Source organism: Elephantulus edwardii, unplaced genomic scaffold (assembly GCF_000299155.1).
Source record: "Elephantulus edwardii isolate Elephantulus edwardi_28Jun2011 unplaced genomic scaffold, EleEdw1.0 scaffold00224, whole genome shotgun sequence".
In the NCBI taxonomy this organism is placed as follows: Eukaryota; Metazoa; Chordata; class Mammalia; order Macroscelidea; family Macroscelididae; genus Elephantulus; species Elephantulus edwardii.
In genome coordinates, this window is record NW_006399974.1 from 408,611 (window position 1) to 423,169 (window position 14,559).

Below are 14,559 nucleotides of genomic sequence, written 5' to 3' on the forward strand. Positions count from 1 at the left end.
GGGTTCTCATAAATACTTTTTACTATATTGAAGAAATTCCCCTCTATGTATCACTCAATCTTATCCAGGGTCTTCCTCTCCTGCTCTGTCCCTCCACACTTCCTGACCATGAACCTAAAGTATGTAATAAGGAGCTTCAAAATACTTACCTCCAAGGAGAAACTCGGTTTCACCCTCTCCTAGACAGACTTATTTATTTTCTTGGTGTTCGTGGTATATTCAAAACTCTTCTCCAGCACCATAACTCAAAGGCATAACTCTTCTGTCATCCTTAGTCAAAGTCCAGCTCTCTGATGGATAGCAAGTGATTGTGAAGACCATGGCCTGGATCAAGTGCACCTTAGTCTCTAGACTGATACTGATTTTTAGTACTCTCAAGACGTCCCTGACAGCAGATTTTCCCAGTACAAGTCATCTTTTGATTTCCTGACTTCTGGTGCCAAGAGTGTTGATTGTGGAACCAAGCAAGCTGTAATTGTTAACAACCTCAACTTCTTCTTCATCGGTCATAGTGCTGCCAGTTGGCACAGTGGTGAGAATCTTTCTTTTCTTGATTGACTATTGTTGTTGTTGTTGTTGTTGTGTGCCATCAAGTTGCTTGTGACTCATAGTGACCCTATGTACAACAGCCCTAAACTCTGCTCTGTCCTGTACCAATCGCACTGTCTCCAACACACCCATCCCGATTACCCCAGCCACTGAATCTATCCACCTCAGAGAGGGTCTTCCCTTCCTGCTCTGTCCCTCCACCCTCCCAAGCATGATGTCCTTCTCCAAGGACCGGTCCCTCCTTACAACATGTCCAAAGTATGTTAGATGGAGCCTCAGAATCCTTGCCTCCAGGGATCCGCCTGGTTTAACCCTTTCCAGGATGAATCTGTTTGTTTTCCTAGCAGTCCATGGTACTCTCAATACTCTTTTCCAGCACCAAAGCTCAAAGGCATCAATTCTCCTTCTCCTTAGCCACTGTCCAACTCTCTGATGCATAACAAGTGATAGCAAAGACCATGGCCTGTATCAGACGCACCTTAGTCTCCAGAGAGACACCATTGCTCTTCAGTCCTTTGGAGAGGTCCCTAACAGCAGACTTTCCCATCACAATACATCTTTTAATTTCCTGGCTACTGGTGCCAAGAATGTTGACTGTGGAGCCAAGCAAACTAAAGCTGTGAACAATCTCAATCTCTTCACCATCCATCCTGATGCTGCCAATTGGCCCAGTGGTGAGAATCTTTGTCTTCTTGACACTGAGCCTCAATCCATATTGGAGGCTGTAGTCCTTGACCCTCTGCAGCAAGCGCGTCAGGTCCTCCTCAGTTTCAGCAAGCAGGGTTGTGTCATCTGCATAACGCAGATTGTTGATTGTTGTTGACTATAGTCATTGAAATTCTTCATCAAGTGCTTCAGGTCCTCCTCAGTCTTCTTTTTTTTTTTTTAATTCTTAACTAAGGATCCACTTAACATTGTTCTCTTAGCAATCAAAACACTATAAAATGGGCTTTTTCTTAAAAGGTGAAAGAGGGAACTATATTAGCTATATAAACTTGATCTTTTTATTTTTTCCTGTTAAAAATAACTTCTGAAAGAGAAGGGGGGGAAAAACCTATTTGAACATTTTGTTCTCAATAACTCTATAAAGTAATACCACAATAAAGACCAGCTCTAGCATTTGGTTTTAAGCAATACTAAACAGATTTTGTCTTCTCTAAAGATGAATATTTATATATTAAGCACATATTTAATGATCTTAGAGATATAGCAGATAAAATTTCTACCTTCATAGAGCAAACAACTTATTAAAAGAAACTGGATAATAAACAATCTAAAAAATTATCATGTATCAAATGTGCAGAGATGCTATGGAGAAAAATAAAATACAATAGGATAATCTTGCAAGCCTCACTGAGAGATAAAACTTTGAGCAATAAGGTAGGTGAAGCAAGACATACGATGAAGAAGTAGTCATGTGATTACATAGAGACAAACCCTCTTGACTGACAGACTAGTGTAAAGGCCAAACGGTAGACAGACTGACTGGCATGCTAATACCAGTGAATGTGGTGGTGGTGGTGTTATGTGCCGTCAAGCCACCTGCAACTCATAGACACCCTATGTACAATAGTTCTGAAGCTTGCTCTTTCCTGAGCCAGTTTCACTGACTCTGACACATCTAATCCCATTGACCCAATTATGTCAGTTCATCTCATCCGGGTCTTCCTCTCCTATGCTTTCCCTCCACCCTTCCAAGCATGATATCCTCTCCAAGGACTGGTCTCTCCTGGCCACATGCTCAAAGAATGTCAGATGGAGCATCAGAATCCTTGCCTCCAAGGAAAAACTTGGTTTTGGCCTCTCCTAGATAGCCCTATTTGTTCTTCTGGTGGTCTAGGGTATGTTCAGTACTCTTTTCCAGCACCAGAACTCAAAGGCATCAATTCTTCTGTCATCCCTAATTGTCCAGTTCTCTGGTGTATAGCAAGTAATTGCAAAGATCATGGCATGAATCTGGCACACGCTTGTCTCTAAACTGACATCATTTCTCTTTAGCACTTTGGAGAGTTCCCTGACAGCATACTTCCCAGTGCAACTCATCTTTTGATTCCCTGGTTGCTAGTGCCAAGAGTGTTGATTGTGGAGCCAAGCAAGCTATAACTGTAAACTTCAAACTCTTCTCCACCTATCGTGGTGCTGCCAGTTGACCCAGTGATGAGAATCTTTGTTTTCTTGATATTAAGCTTCAGTCCTTCACGTTATGCACCAAATGCTTTAGATCCTCCTTAGTTCCAGCCAGCAAGATTGTATCATATGCTTAACACAAGTTGTTGCTGAGTTTTCCTCCAATCCTAATGCCATATACCTCATCGTAAAGTCCAGCCTCTCAAATGATCTTTTCCATAAACAGACTGAAAGGGTATGGAGACAAGACACATCCTTGATGCACTCTTTTCCTAATTTTGAACCATTACAGTGTCTTCTTGCTCTGTTCTGATGACTGCCTCTTGGTCCAAGAACAAGTGCACAATCAAGTGTTCTGGGATTCCCATTCTCCTCAAGATTAGCCACAATTTGTTATGATCTATACAGGCAATGCCTTTGCATAGTCAGTGAAATACAGGTAGATATTCCTCTGGGACTTTTTGCTTTCAGCCAAGATCCATCTAATGTTGGCAATAATATCTTTAGTGCCATGGCCTCTTCTTAAACGTAGCTTGTATTTCTGGTAGTTCTCTATTAATGTATTGTTCCAGTTGTTTCTGAATAATCCTCAGCAGAATCTACTTGTTTGTGATATTGTTCAATAATTTCCACACTCTTGACGGATGATTTTAACTTGATGATCACCTTTTTTGGGGGGTAAGAATAAATATGGATCTCTTCCAATGAGTTGGCCAGGTATTTGTCCTCCAGATTTCTTTTTTTTTTTTTTGTCCTCCAGATTTCTTGGTACAACTAGTGAGCACCTGCAGGGCAGCATCTTTTTGTTGAAATATGTCAATTTGTATGCCATCAATTCCTGGAGCCTTGAGTTTTGCCAATTCTTTCATAGGTTTTGTAAAGGAATGACCTAGCAGAAAGAGTTTTAGGAGAAAACGGCCAGAGAGATATCAGGGACCCAAACCAAGTGGGGCATCAAATTTCACTGTAAGAACTTTTATTTTTTCTAAGTAGATCAGAAGCCTCTGGTGAGTTGTGAGTGACATGATCTAGTTTCATGTATGTAAAGGGACTCTTACTACTTTGTTGAGTTAAACAGCAGCTGTTAGGATACATACTGGAAATAGCTAACAGTGAATTGAACCTAGGTGAAAATGGCAGAAGAGGTAAAATGTGGTTGAACTATAAACATTTATTTTTTAAGTAGAGTCAATAGCATTTGCTAATATATTACATATGGAGTTTGAGATGAAAAGTCAAGGATAATTCCAGAGTTGGGTAGGATGTTTATGTTTCCTGAAAGCTGAACTATTTTAGGACAATATCTCCAACTATAGTGAAAGAGTAAATTACTAAGATAAAGGGGGGAAAATCAGATATTCTAAAGCTGGAACATCTCATTGAAACCATTTTATTCTGTATCCCAGCAGCTTCCCTCCAACCATCTATAGAAACTGGTCCATATTTCAAGAAGAACCATAAATTCTTAGGCTGAATAGCCTACCTCTAGTTACCTGGGATTGTTTTTAAGGCCAAGGAGCTATATAGAACCTGGTGACGGTGGTTACGTGCTGTACTATATTAACCCTAAGTCATGTTTAAACCTTCCAGCCACTCTGTGGAAGAATAATGGTGTAGTTTCTAGAAGGATTACGGTCCTGAAAACCTGTGATCGCCTCTGTCACATGGGAGGGGGCTTGGTAATGAACAAGGAAATAACTTGATGTCAGTGGGTTGAGTTGTTTTGGGTTTGGGAAATTAGGATTCTGCTTACTTCTAAATTCTTTTGTCATGCAGACTTCTCTGTGATCTTATCCCTCTCTCTCTAGCCTTTTTCTCTTGCCATGCTTTCTCTTTTTCTATCCTTCAACCACACTTTACTTTCCCTACAACAACAAATTCTTTTCTAAGGACTTTTACTTACACAGTGCTCTCCAGCAAGTCAAAATATGACCTTGAGTTTATCCCACCTGAATTTTAAAACCACCTCAAGAGCTGAATTGATACATTGAGCTCTAATGACCAAAGACAAGGCCTGTTGTTTGGAGACATCATACATAAAGAAAGCAAAAGGCTATTTTTTCTATAATTATATTTTATTAATTTTCATAAACATTTACAGAGATGTTGGGTTTCCATTCATTCACCGCTGCACCATTCTCTCTACCCTCCTCCCAGTTTGTTCTTGTCCAAATGCCACAGTGCTTGTCAAAGCCAGTTCTGATTAATCTTCTTTGTCAGTGTGTCCTTTGCCATTCCCTATCACTCCTCCCTGAGAGAGACTTCACCCTGAGTCATAAGGAAAAGGGGATGGCGTATTCTCTTAGCTACTTCCTGCTGAAAAGGGACGCTGTGGGTTTCAGGGTGAAGATCTTCTCTCACTACTCTAAAGGGCCCCTTTGGCAGTAGGAAGCACATAGACTATTATGGAGACTGATTTTGGAATTTAGATGTACTCTTATTGATTGTGCTTGGCCATACATGTTCATATCCTTGAAGATGTATCATGGGGGTGTTGCAACCTAGAAGACACAAATTTGACTAACAAGTTATAAGTACATGAGTCAAAAATTATGGAAAAGTAAAAGAAAAGATTCTTTCATTGTTCCACAAACCCCCCCCCAGGTCCCCTCCACCATGCAGCCCTCGCTCTAGACTCCTGTGATGACAGAAACACCCAGTTATATATCTCTTAAGAGACTCTGAAACTTGCTCTTGAACATAGAAAAGCCAACGCGAGAAGCACTGATGAAAAAAGAAACCTAGAAGTGCAAGAAGGGTGCTCCTTGGATACAAAGGTAATAAAGCTTCAACTCATGTTGGACATTTTGTCAGGAGGTACAGTCCTTGGAAAAGAAGAGTATGCTTAGAAAAATGCAGGGTCAGCTAAGCCTCTCAAGGAGATGGACTGGCACAGAGACTCTAAGGATGTGCTTGAGCAGACATTGTCAAGATGGTTCAGGAAAAGGCAAGGTTCAGATCTATTGGTCACAGGGTCACTTGGCAGCACCTAACAACACAGCATTATCTCGAGAACCTCTTGTTTTCCTGGTGGAAGAAATAATATGTTGAATCTCCACATTTTCAGTACTTGGATACCCTTTTCATTCATTTGGGGTTTTTTGGGTTTTTATGGTTTTACGTTTGTGTTTTTGGTTTTTGGTTTGGGGTTGTGTGTGTGTGTGTGAGAGAGAGAGAGAGAGAGAGAGAGAGACATCCCTTTCTCTGACTAATTGGAAGTTTAAGACATATGGAGACTTCTGGTGGCCTGGTGGGTGAGGACTGGCACTGCAGGCAACTTAAATGCACTAACAAAAACAGGGAGTTCAAATGCACTAATTGCTCTAACTTATAAGATGGGAAGTCTCCTCCCATGCACTTTACAACCTTAAAAAACCTAGAGGGTCAGCTCTGAGTAATCTGACCAGATGCCAGTGAGTATGAAGACAAATATTAAAATTACCTTCTTTATTGTTATATCCTCGGTATTCATTTCCCACCTTAACATAGGTACTCAGTGTATATTTTCTGTGTGAATTAATTTATCCTTTTTTTTAATCTCTTGACCAGTTGATTCCCTTAAAATCTGGCCACTCTACAAAAAAAAAAGAAAAATTGGCCACTCTGCCATTATGTTAATTATTTCAAGTGCTTTGTTGTTTACCTGGATCTCCTGATGTGCTCTGAGGAGCAATACTCTAAATGAGGCCAGTTTATACTCCCTTGCTAGGCTCCTGCCTCCTGTCTCTACACCTTCTTGGTTTTGTATGCCCTGCTTCTTAGCTGCTTACCTCGAACTCCACAGACCACCCTCATCTTTATCAAAATTGGCTTGTACTGATTGCCTCATTGTCTCTCCTGGCTTTTTCTGAAGGATGCTAGCAGAATTGTTGCACTTTCACCAGTACTGTGTCTCACCCTTCTTGCACTTGGACCCTTTTCTTGGGATATGGATGATTAGAGCAGAGTTTCATACACTCATAGAGAATAAATGGTACTTCTTTCTTCTTTGTACATTAGGTCAGTGTTCATTTCCACTGCTGCCATCTAAAGTTATAAAAGCTTGCTAGTTTATCATTTCAATCATCTAGATTTAGATTTAGCAAGTCATTCTATAGCTTGCCACAGCAGAAAATAACTTGAAAATGTTTTCCAATTAAGATATCATTCTTATTTTTTTTTTTTCAATTTAGACTTATAGGGCTCATTCTCAGGACTTCATTTACTTACTACCTCATTCTTCCATTAACCTGTCGACCGTTTAACATAGTTGCACAGGAATCCAACTGTCATTTCTTGAGTTAATTTTTGCCAATTATCTTACTCAGATCATCTTTATATATAATACCAATAAACTAAGCAATAAATAACATATTACCATATTTCTTTTCTATACTTTTCTATTTTAAAACCCAGGAAGCCTTGGCTCAAGCTTTTCAGATAGACATCAAGCGTATGGATGACCCAGAGTGTTACTTTAATAGTTTGGCAAGAGAGTTAGAAGTAAAAAGAGATCGAATGGCCCATTTACTTGAAAGCGTTGGGCTGAAACCCATTGTTCCTGATGGAGGGTATTTCATCATTGCTGACGTGTCATTGCTAGGTTTGTAAAAGTTTTTATTATTTCAAATACACTGAAATTTATGTATGCGAAATTATAACAGAACTGTGATTAAAATACTGTTACCAAAGATCTTAGCTATGGCAAAGGATGGAGTATGCAACATCAGTGCTTTTCTATGATTACCTTTACTTTAAATGTGACCATTGTTGTATGATTATGGAGGCAGTGATGCTCTTGCTATTCTGTTCAACAGAATTTTCTGTCATCTTTTTCTGATGTGTAATTTAAAGCACATATGTATAAAATATTTATATGAACCTTGTGTTTGAGTAAATTTTTTTTCTTTTCACTTAAAAAAGACATACTTTCTTAAGAAACATAAAATCTTTAGGATTCTGAATCTTCATTGGTAGTTGGTAGGGAGTTGCACTGCCAACTCAAAGGTAGGCAGTTTGAATCCTCCAGCTATTCTGAGAAAGGAAGAAGGGTGGCCTCCCACATGATTTACAGCCTCTGAAAACTCACTGGAAGATCAACCATGAATCAGTTCAAGCTCAAAAGCAATGTGTTTTGAGTTTGAATCTGGAAATTTTGAAGCCATTCAATTTTATTTAAAGAAATTAAAATGAAAATGTATTTCTTAAAGGTCTACTATATGTCAAGCACTCATTAATACTGCTGGCTCACTTTTTTTTTTGGACAATGAATAAGGATGATGTTGTTGCTGCTGTTATTGTTGTTGTTGTTAGAACCAATGCATGGCCAATTCGCCAGTAGTTTGTTTGTTTTACTATTTGTGCTTTCTTCTTTTTCCACTAGTTTATTTACAACATTTGAATATAAATTTGAACAAATTCTTTCAATATCCCTCACTCCCCCACCCATCAAATTGTACAACCCAATGATCAATCTCCCCCCCACCCCCAGCACATCCTCATCCCTCTGCTTCCAGCCTTTCCCACACCTCCTGGATCCTTGCACTCATTCTAAAATGATGATTTTATACAACATTTATCCTTGTGGGACTGAGTTAGTTCACTCAGAATAATGCTCCTGTCCCTCCCAAGTTAGGTAATAATTTACAAAGTTATTGCTCCATACTATGCAGCATACAGGAACAGTAACTCAGATCACTTTTCAAGATGGAAAATATAGAATGTTTTTTTAAAATCCATTTGAAGTAATATTGCTAGAGTGTAAAGAGTTCTGTCTCCAGAAAACAGTGACTTTTACTGAATCTTTTTTATGTGATTCTGATGTCATACAAATATAAAGTTAGAAAATTGATGTTTTATATGTGACTTTTTAGAAACTAGAAAGTTAATAATGCATCAGGATTAGAGGGAGATTCATCAACAACCCTGCTTGCTGAAACTGAGGAGGACCTGAAGCGCTTGCTGCAGAAGATCAAGGACTGCAGTCTTCAATATGGGTTGAAGCTCAACATCAAGAAAACAAAGATTCTCACCACTGGGCCAATTGGCAGCATCATTATGGATGGTGAAGAGATTAAGATTGTTAACAGTTTAGTTCGCTTGGTTCCACAATCAACACTCTTGATACCAGCAACCAGGAAATCAAGAGATGAATTGCACTGGAAAAGTCAACTGTCAAGGGCCACTCCAGTGTACTGAAGAGCAACGTCAGAATGGAGACTTAGTGTGCCTGATCTGGGCCATAGTCTTTACAATTGCATGCTATGTGTCAGTGGTAGTGACTAGGGATGATACAAAGGGGATTGATGCCTTTGAGCTGTGGTGCTGAAGAAGAGTGTTGAATATACCATGAACTGCTAGGAGAACAAACAGGTTTGTCCCGGAGAGAGTGAAACCAGGCTGCTCCTTGGAGGAATGGACTTTGAAGCTTCGTCTGACATACTTTGGGCATGTTGCAAAGAGGGACCAGTCCTTGGAGAGGGACATGATGTTTGGGAGGGTGGAAGGTCAGCACAAGAGAGAAAGACCCTTGATAAGATGGATCGATTCACTGATGGGATAATGAGAGAAATGTGTCGGAGACAGTGAGGTTGGCACAGGATAGAGCAGGGTTTAGGGCTGTCGTACATAGGGTTGCTATGAGTCACAAGTGACTTGACAGCACATAATGACAACAATGTTAATAATAGTATATTGAAAACATAATATATTCTGGTAGAAATCACAAACCAAAATAAATACAATTTCAAATGTTTTATTATAATGAAGTTATATTTGAGACTCAGATATTCTTATTTGTGTCTAGAAAGAAGAAAATATCTCTTTCTTTGACAGATTTTTTTACTTTACATAGGCTCTAAATTTTACTAATTTTATTGTTTAATAGTGCAATTCATTCAACAAATACTCTTATCATTTATGTACTAAGCATTAAGCCAAGAGTAATGATGCAACAGATCACAAAACAGACCTTTTCTCCTCATGGAATTTACAAGATAGTGATTGGTGGTGATTGTTGTTGTCATTGTTAGGTGCCAACGAGTCAAATACCTCATAGCCATCCTATGAACAACAAATCTGAACCCTGTCCTATCCTGTACCATCCCCATTATCTCTGACATATCTAAGCCTATTGGTTACCGTGACAATCCATCTTGTTGAGAATCTTCCATTCTTTCACTGACCACCTTTCCAAGCATCATGTCTCTTTCCAAGACCCTCCTAAGAAATTATGGCTAACATTGAGAAGAATGGGAAACTCAGAACACTTACTTGTGCTCCTGGGAAACCTAGACTTAGACCCAAAAAAAGGCTATTTTGCAAACAGAGCAAGGGATTTCTACATGGTTTTAAATCAGAAAAGGTGTGTACCATGATTTTATCTTTTCTCCATACCTCTTCAATATGTATACTGAACAAATTATTTGAGAAACTGGACTCTGTAAACAAGAATGTGACATCAGGATTGGAGGAAGACTTATCAATAGCATGCATTATGTGCATAACACAATCTTGATTGCTCAAAGAGGAGGACTTGGATCACTTGCTGCATGCAGAAGGTTAAACACTGCAGCCTTCAATATAGATTGCATTTCAACATTTAAAAAACAAAACAACAAAAATCCAAGATAGGTGGAGAAAAGAGTGAAACTTTCAACAACTTCATCTTACTTGGATCCACAGTCAATGCATTTGGTACCAGCAATAAGGAATTCAGGAGATGGTTTGCACTGGGAAAGTCTGTAGTCAGGGACCTCTCCAAATTATTGAGGAGCAGTTATGTTTGTTTAAGGACTAAGGTGTACCACATTCAGTAATTGTCTTTTCAGGTACTTGCTGTGCATCTGAGAGCTGGGCAGTAACTAAGGGTGGCTGAAGAATAATTGATGACTTTGAACTGTAGTGTTGGAGGAGAGTGCTGAATATCCCATGGACTCCAAAAAGAACAAAGAAATATGTCTTAGAGAAGGGTCACCCAGAGTGCTTCTTAAAGGCAAAGATGAGAAAGCTCTGTCTCACACACTTTGGACATGTTGCTAGGAGAGGTTATTTCTTGGAGAAAGACATCATGCTTGGGAAAGTGGAGGGGCAGCGAAGGAAAGGAAGACCCTAAACCAGGTGAATCAACACAGTGACTTCCGCAATGGATTTGAGTAAGTCAGAGATTGTAAGGATGATACAGGACAGGACAGGGTTACAGATCTGTTGTTCATATGAGTTGTTGAGTTGTACTCGACTCGATGGCACCTAATAACAGCAATATCGTGCCCAAAGTATGTGAAATGAAATATCTCCATCTTTGCTTCTCAGGAGCATTCTGCTTGCACTTTCTCTAAGACATATCTGTTTGTTCTTTTGGCATTTCATGAGATATTCAGTACTCCTGTCCTATACCACAACTCAAAGGCATTGACTGGCTATTAAAGATATAATTACTACTGAGGAAAACTTTAGAGTAAAATAATCTATGAATTCTCTACTCTCCACATTTCATAGCACAAATAAGTTGAGATTGTATAGCCCATAGGTAGTTCTTTGCTAACCCAAAAAGTGTGCCTCTGGTGCATTGGACTTTGAGGGAGGGATTGCAAAGCAATGGAAAAACTCTTTCTTTTACTTATCAAAGAGAAAAGTTAATTGGGGGAAAGGCAGTGAGCAGGGAGAAAAGTGCAACAATGAATGACTGGAAACCCTAAATCTTTGTACACTTTCATTAATTTTTTTTTTAATTGTACCTCTCTGTCAGTTTAAATCCACCAACTCCACCAGCTCCTCCACAGAAAAACAGACTATCTCCTTCTGGGCAATTTACAGTCCCAGAAACAATGGAGGGTCAACTACTAGTCGGTTCTGACCCACTATAAATTGAATTTTAATTATGTAGTATGTGATTCCAGAAGACTCTGGGACTACCTACTTAGAAAATTCTAAATTAAATTATTTAAATTAGAAGAAAATATTCAGCTCTTAGTAGACTGAAATATATCTTGTCTAAGATATAATATATAGGCTATCTAATTTTTACTGCTATTTTAGATGCAGATCTCTCTGAGATGAAGAACGATGAACCTTATGATTATAAATTTGTGAAATGGATGACTAAAAATAAGGTAATGTTAGTGCTCTTTGCAATATTGTGCTGCATTGTACAGTTAATTTATAAAAGAAACCTGCCAAGCTTTGAAAAATGGTAACTATACTTTTACTATATGACACTCTACTAGTGGATGGGATACTTAGAGGATTAAAAACATTTTTCATTTTGAAAATTGCTCTGAATATTTAAAAATACCTATTTGCTTCTAATCTTTTTGGTCCTAAGGCCTTAAAACTATTTGAAGTATAAATAGTTTTCATCTTTATATATTTTTACTTATTTTACAGAAACTGTCGGCAATCCCTGTTTCCGCATTTTGTAATTCAGAGGCCAAATTACAGTTTGAGAAATTTGTACGATTCTGCTTCATTAAAGTAAGTCCCCTGTTCTACTCAAATCAAATTGGTAATTTTTTTCTGTCTGATTTATAAAACACCCGTGGTTTTTTCTTTTCTTAGGAATAAAATGCATACATGTAATTTCTGAATTTTTACTTCTTGCCACGTTAACTATCTACCAGAAAAATACCTCAGTACTCTTTGAGAGAAGACAACATAATCCAGATGCCTAAACATATAGTAATCAGAAATGTCTGGAATAAAATAGAATTTTTAAATGGCTAGACATACAAGAAAATGTTATCTATAATAAAGAAAAGGAAAAAACAAAGTCATTGAAAACAGACTTCAAGGTAACTCAGTATTGGGATTAGCAGACAAAAACGTTGAGGGAAAATATAATCTTCTGAATAAACAATAAAAGTATTAGAACTAAAAGGGAAAAAAACAAATTCTTAAAAGTAACATCTGATATGAAAAAAATACACAAATCTTAGCAGACGATTGGCGATGTCAGAAAGGAAAAAAATACTTACTTTTTTCCCCTTAGAGACTATCCAAATTGGTAAAACAAACGAACAAACAAAAACAGATAAAGAAGTTCTTTTTACAAAATGAACAGAGCCTTGGAGACCTATGAGACAATATCAAGTGGCTTAACCATGCCTATAATTTAAGAAAATAAAAAGCCAAACTCAAACTCATTGCCATCAAGTTGGAACCTACTCATAGCCTTCAGCCAGTGTTCAGACTATAAAATGAGAAGGAATAGCAGAAAAAGGGAATGTGACTATATTTAATGAGAACATCACCTTTCATATCTAATAAAGATTGGCAAGCCCTAACAGAATTAATACAAAGAAAACCCCTCCTCAGCAAGACTTGATCACTGTGTAAACATTTCATGAGGTCACCAGTGGTACTTGTGGAAGATATCCAGGCCTCACTGAAGGCATTAGTAAAATTAAAGCTCCAGGAATTGACAGAATACCAATTGAGGTGTTTATGGAGGTGTTTCAATATTAGATGCAACCCTGGGTGTGCTTCTTGGGCAAATTTGCTTTAACAAAAGTCCTCTTTAAAGTAATAAAGCAAAGGTGTCCCTTTGAGGTCTAAAGTGCATCAAACCCAAGCCATGACGTATTCAATTACCTAAATGTTCATGTGGAAGCTGGACAGTGAATAAGGAAGACGGAAAAAGAACTGATGATGCTTTTGAATTGTGGTGTTGGTGGAGAGTGTTGACTATAACACTGAAGCTAATCCTAGAAGAAGAACCTCATGCTTGGGAAGGTGGAGGCCCAGCAAAAGAGAGAGAAAAAAAAACACACACACACACCCCTCAACCGGATGGAATAATACAGTGTCTGTGTCAGTGGGCTCAAGTGTGTCGGGGATAATAAGGATGGCACAGGACAAGACAGGGTGCATCCATTGTTCATAAAGTCACTGTGAGTCATACTCAACAGCTCTTAACAACATCAGAAAAACAAGGAAACCTGGTGACATAGGTGTATGTTGCATTGCTGATCAAAAGGTCAGTGGTTTGAATTCACTAGCCACTCTATGGGAGAAAAATGAAAATATGGCCGTTTCCTCCTGTAAAAGTCTGTAGGAAACTGGTAAGAGGGTTATCATTAGCCAGAACTGACTTGACAGCAGTAGTTCTGATTGCTTTGGGGGTAGTTATTTGATTTTTTTTTTTTTTTGGAAGCAGTGAATGAGGGATGGGTAGAAGAACAAGCAGTTGTGCTGCCATTCCGAAGATTGGATTACATCAACCCTCTCCTCTGCAAGAGAAAGATGGGCAATCTCCTCCCGTGAGCTATGACCATACAACTGGACAGCACATAACAACCATAACTTGGAAGAACAGCCAATATGCTTAGAAATGAAGATATTGAGACTTGTTTTCATGTACTTTGGATATACTATAAAGAGGAGAAAAAAGGATTTATGCTTGGTCACGTAGAAGGTGCTTTAAAAAGACGCGGTAGCTGCCTCAGGTTTGCTTTGCTCATCTGCTCCCCCTCCTGACTCTCCGCTGTTCTCTCTCTGTGGGGAACAAGTCATTCGGGAAGCCGCACTGCAGCCATGGCTTTTAAGGACACCGGAAAGATGCTCATGGAACCAGAGGTGGCCATTCGCCGGAACGTTAAATCCCTGCAAAAGGTATGTGTCGACTTGCTCAGAGGTGCAAAGGAGTAGAACCTCAAGGTGAAGAGACCAGTTTGGATGCCTACCAAGATTCTGACAATCACTACAAAGAAGATTCCTTGTGGGAAAGGTTCCAAGACCTGGAATCGTTTCCGGATGAGGATCCACAGGCTTGCACGGCCTTTACAGCCCTTCCAAGATTGTCAAGCAGATCGTCTCCATCAGCATTGAGCCTGGAGTAGAGAGGTTGGAGTCACCATTGCAGATGCCTGAACCAATTATTTTAATAAATTTACTTTTAAAAGGGATATA

At 38.8% G+C, this 14,559-nt stretch overlaps 1 protein-coding gene and 1 pseudogene across 1 annotated transcript in view; both read left to right on the top strand.

The window, feature by feature from the left end:
* Positions 1–14,559, top strand: part of CCBL2 (cysteine conjugate-beta lyase 2) — a 98,510-nt gene that overhangs the window by 81,859 nt on the left and 2,092 nt on the right. Inside the window, exons 10-12 of the mRNA XM_006898232.1 lie at positions 7,072–7,258; positions 11,692–11,765; positions 12,040–12,126. Coding sequence (XP_006898294.1) covers positions 7,072–7,258; positions 11,692–11,765; positions 12,040–12,126 — 348 coding nt within the window. The remainder of the gene's footprint in view (positions 1–7,071; positions 7,259–11,691; positions 11,766–12,039; positions 12,127–14,559) is intronic.
* On the top strand, positions 14,185–14,520 carry LOC102873984 (annotated as a pseudogene).